Below are 7362 nucleotides of genomic sequence, written 5' to 3' on the forward strand. Positions count from 1 at the left end.
TCCAGAGTCATTGAGACCGAAAACATTAGAACTGTTACATATTGGTCATATCGGAATCGTCCGCATGAAAGCTGTTGCTAGGACATATGTTTGGTGGCCGGGTATAGATGCTGCAATTGAGGAGTTCGTCGGGTCATGTGAAGCATGTTGTATGAATCAAAAACAGTCGAAACAAATTTTTACCAACTGGGATGTAACAAGTGCTCCGTTTGAGCGTATTCACGCTGATTTTTGTAAATTTCAAAATTTGAATATTTTAGTAATTGTTGACACTTATTCGAAATGGCTAGAAGCTAAAATTTTGCGCAAAACTGACGCTATTACAGTCATAGAAGCGTTAAGATCTATTTTTGCTATTTTCGGGCTTCCGAAGAAAATTGTGACGGACAATGGTTCACCATTTAGTTCAAAGGCGTTTATAGAATTTTGCATTAATAATAATATCGAATGTTTAAAATCGCCACCATATCATCCGCAATCGAATAACACTGCGGAAAGAGGAGTACAAACTGTAAAAAGCGCATTAAGAAAGTATTTGTTGGATCCTAAAATTAAATGTAAATCTTGGGATTTTAAAATAAATAATTTTCTTTTGAGCTATCGTACTACTCCAACAACGACAACAAGGATGTCACCAGGAGATATAATTTTTAAATTTAAACCAAAAACTCTGTTAGATAATATAAATCCAAAAATTAAGAAAAATTTTAGGGAAAAGGAAAATACAAATAAATTGGAAATTGGTAAGTTTCAAAATGGAGGAGAAGATAAAGCATTGAGTAAGTTTGAAAATGGAAAGCTTAATTATAGTAAACTTATAAACTTTAAATTCAATGAAACGGTATTGTACAAAAATATTGCAAATAATTATATTAAATGGGTTCATGTAAAGGTGGTTAAAAAACTAAGTCGAATTAGATATTTGATATCCATAAATGGTGTATTCAGGGTTGCGCATATCAACCAAATGAAACAATATAAAGGAAAAACTGTAACTTTTAATCCTAGGGTCCATACGTATTTAAATGAAGACCTAACTTATAAGTTAGTTTCAAATACTTAGGTTGTTGATACAGCAAAACGTCTGTGACACAGAGCAAGGTGTGGATACTGAGAATGAACGTCTGGGGTTGAGACGTTCTGAGCGACGTAATAAAGGAAGACGAGCAAACTACAACTGAAGGAAATTAATTAATTAATAGTTTAGAATTTGAATTTAATTATTTGAATATAGAAAAGAAGTTTAATTAATAGTTTAGAAATTAATTAATTAATAGTTCAGAATTTGAATTTAATTATTTAATATAGAAAAGAAGTTTTTGAAATGAAATAATTATTTGAATATAGAAAATAAATTATTAAAATTATTTTAAAAATTAACTAAAATTACAACTAAATTTTAAATTAAATTCATAAAATTAAAATTAATTAAAATTACATAAGCTATGATGGAAAACTTATAGATTGTTGTAAATAAAAGTGTGGATGAGATGATATGTATGTGTTTGAGATTTGGCACAGCAACCAGGCGATATGGCATCACCCATTTAGTAGTTTTTGACAGCTGCAGTTTGAAGTTATATTTGCGCGTATGAAATTATTGTCTTTCATTTTTTTCATACATTTGTTGGTGCCGAAACCCGGGAGTTTCGGTTTTTAATTAAAAATTAAATTGCGTTTTTGACTTTATACGAAGAAAATATGGCTTCCTAAAATAGGCGTACAGCTGCATGGTCATTATTAAAGCGGGTAGCTGCAAAAATATTGGCGGATGACTGTGTTGAGGATGGCTTTGGCATGCAGCAAGATCGTGGCACATCTCAGGCTAATCATAAAACGCCAGGCTTACGTCTAATGAGGACAAACCTAATAGCAACTACTCCAGGCCACTGCCAGTTTTGCAATGACGCGGCGCACCAAATAGACAACTGCACCAGGCTATTGGCTTGCTCACCAGCGGAGCGCTTCACATTGCTCAGAGGCTCGAATCTTTGCTTCAATTGCTTGAAACCTGGACATTCCACTAAGGCATGTGGCTCAACTAATTGTCGCATACGCAATGGCAGGCATCACACTCTACTATGCCGAAGTTCACCAGCGCAAACTCCTCCCTTGCAAGAGTCCAAACAGCAGGCACAAACTACACCTCAGGCACCAGCGAAAACGAACCAGGTTGGCATCCCACCACGTGTGCATCAGTGACTACACCATCCAATGCAGACATTCGTTACTATAGGCAACAGCACAAATACGCATCTTAAATGGCTTTGGCGATATCGACTCGTGTCGAGCTCTATGCGATCCAGGCTCTCAGGTAAGTCTAATGAGTACGCGATATTTTAATCAACTGGCTCTGCGGAAGCAGGAAAGTGCATTGCAAATACAAGGCGTTGGCAGTGGCAATCGCTCATATATTAATGGCCGGGCAGTCTTGCGCATATTTTCGACTTTCAATGCTTCATTTGACTTGGATGTTGAATTCTACATCATCAACAAAATTACATCAGCAGTCCCTGTGGCTCCAATCATGGAAAACTATTGGCAGCATTTACGCAATTTGCCTTTGGTAGACCCGAAATTTGGCGAAACTGATGTTATAGATGCATTGCTTGGCTGTAACCCCCAGACGTATGGGGCCAATTGTTGGCAGATGGCATAGTTCGTGGCGAACTTGATGATCCTGTGGCACAAAATACGTAATTAGGCTGGGTTGTATTCGGACCAGCCGAAGCAACCGTGCATAACTACAAGGCGGAACAATCTATGGCATTGCGTGTGGAGGCGCCTGATGAGCGAGTTGATGACCTTCTACACAGGCTATTTGAATCCAAAGAAACTGACATGGCTAAAGGCGATAAACTAGGAGCAGTTGATCTTTGCGAATGCATTTTCATGAGCACACATAAGCGTTTTGATGATGGCAGTTATTGTGTACAAATACCATTTACACCAGATGCTCCACCACTTGGGAATTCACATCAGATGGCACTCAGGCAATTTCACCAGTTGGAACGAAAATTGGCATCCAACCCAGAGCTGACGCAAAGATATGTGGCTTTTATGCGCGAATACGAACAACTTGGTCACATGCACCCTATTCAGCATCATTCAAGCGACCCATCTCAGGCATACTACATTCCACATCATGCAGTCATGGCAAAATTCCGAGTCGTATTCAATGCTTCCGCAAAAACGTCGAATGGCATATCATTAAATGATACACAACTCGATGGCCCCCCAATACAGGATTTATTACTTAACCTTTTGCTTCGCTTCAGGCAGCATCGAATAGCATTCACAGCTGATGTCGAGAAAATGTTCAGGCAAGTCAAGGTTGACGAGAGGAACAGGCAGTGGTAACAGATCCTCTGGCGGGAAATTTTGTACAAATTTCCAACCTACATACTATGACTTGAATGTTGGATGTTTCTATAAATGAATTTATTAAATATAATTATTATTTAGAAAATTGGAAAACAATTATAAATACCTTTGCACTACCACTTTACACACGTCACTTTGAGTAATTTAAACAAAAAGGAAACGTAGTTTATATAAATAATTTTATTAAATTAATTATTAAAACTCCGATATTACTTATTAATTAATTTTACTTATTTTAATAAATTATATTCAATTTAATTTAAAAAAAACGCGCACATGTAAAAAGTAAAAATATAAACAAACATTTGCAAACGTCAAAAACGTTAGAATGCAATTCGCTGCAAAAAGATGCACAAGGAAGCTTTTGTGCAAAAGTGTTAAAGTGCATTAAGTTTAACTAAGATCAACTCAAAGCTTTGTGTACTTTACACATAAAGTTCAAGAGGATGCGTATAAAAGACGGCGCAATTTTCTAAGAATGGAGTGTGTCTTGTATGATCACTCGGTGGCATTGTATGTCAACATATAAAATAAATAAATATAAAAAAATTGTCTGACACAGTGGCAGTTTTAAGCCTTGTGTATAATCTATTTAAAATATATATATAATTGTTTACGAGTACATAGGCGGTTTTAAGTCCAGGTGCGGAGACACTTTATATACATATTCAATATAACAAGACATATATACATTCACTAACCCCATTTCGTCCAGTAGGTACTCATCGAGCAGGATAATCACCGAAATTATACTAGGGTACAACCACGAAACCGGATCAGCCACCACTGTGAACTCTAACCAACCTCTTTGAAATACGACTAAGGAAATACATTCAGAATTTGCATACGTTTAAAATCTCAAGTTATTGAAATACGAATGAAGAAATAATAATCTATATAAAGCTATCTTATATAAACCGTTGAAAATTGTACAAATTGTTGATCTCCAGGTTTATCTAGTTACGTTTATTTGAATTCTTTTCTTTATTACATATTATTTTATTGCATTATTAATATTTTAAATAAATCTGCATTGAAAATTTAACCGCCGTACTTTTATTTTGAGAAGTCCTGTCTCCGCGATTATAAATTTATTGTAGCGACCCCCTGGAAAAGACTGAGGATACCCCAGCATAAATTATAACGAAACTGAAAAATCCGTGTCGTTACAGGCTAAACTTTCATACAAAAACTCTGGCTGACAAAATTGGCATGAGACGACCCATTACCACTTGAACTGTTGCAAGAATGGCTCATATACTGAAGGCAGCAGTCCTAACTGGAGGCAGTGCAAATACCGCGTTGGATAGACATGCAACCCGGATATCAAATACAACTTCACGGCTTCTGCCATGCTAGTGTCAAGGCAATGGCTGCAGCACTCTATTTGGCAACAAACCACAATGACAATATCACTAGTCACATTATCGCATCAAAAACTAAAGTGGCACCATTACATTCGGTAACAGTACCCCGCTTGGAACTTTGTGCTGCGCAATTGTTGGCTACTCTTTTACACGAAACAAGGCAGGCTTTGCATTTGGATCACGTACCATACACTCTATGCTCCGACTCAAATATTGCTCTATGTTGGCTACGCAAAAACACATCACAATTAAAGCAGTAGGTTGCTAATCGCGTTGGCTGCATTCAATCGATGACGGATATCAGGCATTGGCATCACATTCCTACCAAACTCAACCCAGCTGATTGCGCCAGTCGTGGCATATCCCCTTTGGCGTTGCATAACTACGCATTATGGTGGCTCGGTCCTAATTCAACTGATTATTCAATCAATGAGCTGCACCACTGTGCACCAGCAGAGCTGGCAATAATGGAGGGCGAGTTAAAACCAGTTAAAGTAAAGGCATTGCAGGTAATATTTCAACTCTTATAACAGACACACTACACTGCTGGCGACGAATTGGTCGTCATAGATCTGTTGGACCGGTTCAGTCATCTTGGCAAGCTATTGCGCACTACTGCATACATATTGCGTTGCAAAAAGGCACATCAGCGTTTTCGTTCGCATACACACATCTGTACAGGCGAAATGGACATTGCTTTAAATCACCACATCAAGGCAGAGCAAGCGAAATATTTCGCAGCGGAAATCAAGCAGCTGAAAAAGGCACAGCCCATATCCACATCCAGCAAGCTCATTGCACTGAGTCCATTCATCAACTCCACAGGGGACAATATATTGCGTGTAGGCGGAGGCCTACATAATGCGAGGGTGGCAGAGCCACAGCGTCATCCAATCATTCTTCCGAAGGATTGCACATTGGCCAAGCTTTTAATATGGCAGGTGCATCAGGACACACTTCATGGCGGTATACAAATTATGCTTCATACGATTCGACACAAATATTGGATTCTACAGGCACACATTTTGGTCAAACAATGCATACACTCATGCGCGATTTGCAGGCGGCATAAACACATAATGCTAAAACAACGTATGGCGACATTACCAAAGGCTCGGGTCACCCCATCTCCACCATTTACAAGATCTGGCTTAAACTATTACGGTCCATTCAACATACGAATTGGCTCCAAGGCTGTACGAACCGTGCGGAAGGCTTACGTGGCAATCTTTGTGTGCATGGTAACCAAGGCAGTGCACATCGAACTGACTGAAGATCTCCCTTCTGAGACATTCATGCATTACACCCGTTTCGTAAACCGGCGTGATCCATGTAACCATTTATACAGTGACAATGGCACTACATTCATTGGCGCAGATCGCTTAATGGCCGCTGACTTACAGGCTTGGCATAATGAATATTCTCAACAGCAATTGGCAAATCGAGGCACAAAATAGCATTTTCTACCACCTGGCGCACCTCATCAAGGCGGTTTATGGGAAGCTGCCGTTAAGTCAGCAAAGAAGCACTTACTACGCATTGTTTGCACCCATTCCATTTACTATGATCAGCTACATACTCTACTTGTACATATTGAGGCTTGCTTGAATTCACGTCCACTTATACCATTGCATGACACTTGTGACGACAAGATGGCTCTATCACCTGCAGATTTCCTAATTGGCAGATCTCTATTGGCAGTGCCAAGTGAACCTATTGGCAAGGTGCCTAGCAACAAATTACCATACTGGCGACAATTAAGGCAAATGCAACAGCATTTTTGGCGACAATGGCATGATGAATATCTTTCAACTTTGCAACAACGTTCCAAATGGCAATGTTGACAACATCAACATAGGCGATGTCGTGGTTATCCGGCACGAGAATCTACCAGCAACACATTGGCGGCTTGGCAGGGTGATTAAACTTCACCCAGGCGAATGCATGCGACCTATCCAGAAGATATGCAGGCTTGTGGAGCATCCTGAACGTACCCGTCCAGCCGGGCAGGATGTTTGAGATTTGGCAGAGCAACCAGGCGATATGGCGTCACCCATTTAGTAGTTTTTGACAGCTGCAGTTTGACGTCTGGCAAACAATAATTTTTGGCTTCATTTTTGCTTTTCTTCTTTCCGTTTCCTTTTTTTGACTTCTGGTTGGCGATGTGCGTATCTTATCCATCGTGGCGTGGCTGATTTATACAAAGTGTTGTATTTTAAAAATTGTGATCAAATAAAGAAACATTATATTTGCGTGTATGAAATTATTGTGTTTCATTTTTTTCATACAGTATGTAAATAATTTCTCCCACTCAATAAGAATACTATTAAGAATACTATTCTAATAGTAATAAGAATACTATTCTATATAAACATAAATATAATAAATTGAGTCTGTTTCAAACCGTAGAACAAGAACGGTCTTTTATGTTGCTCGAATATATATTAATCATTTGAGCTTAATACACTTGAACTAGTATTTAAAAAGGGAATGGAAAAGTCAGTTTCACTCGAAGATTCTTATGAAATCTGCAATTTTCATTTATTTACTATAGAATAAAACTTAAGTTTTAAACTAAATACTAAATAAAAACTTACATTTAATACTTCAG

The 7362-nt window shown here is 38.2% G+C and overlaps 1 protein-coding gene across 1 annotated transcript; it reads left to right on the forward strand.

The window, feature by feature from the left end:
* The first annotated feature begins 5437 nt into the window (after positions 1–5437).
* LOC119665521 lies at positions 5438–6208 on the forward strand. Its single transcript, XM_038074745.1, has one exon. The coding sequence runs from the start codon at positions 5438–5440 to the stop codon at positions 6206–6208; it is 771 nt and encodes a 256-aa protein (XP_037930673.1).
* The last annotated feature ends 1154 nt before the right edge of the window (positions 6209–7362 follow it).

Source organism: Teleopsis dalmanni, chromosome 1 (genome assembly GCF_002237135.1).
Source record: "Teleopsis dalmanni isolate 2A chromosome 1, ASM223713v2, whole genome shotgun sequence".
Taxonomy (NCBI): domain Eukaryota; kingdom Metazoa; phylum Arthropoda; class Insecta; order Diptera; family Diopsidae; genus Teleopsis; species Teleopsis dalmanni.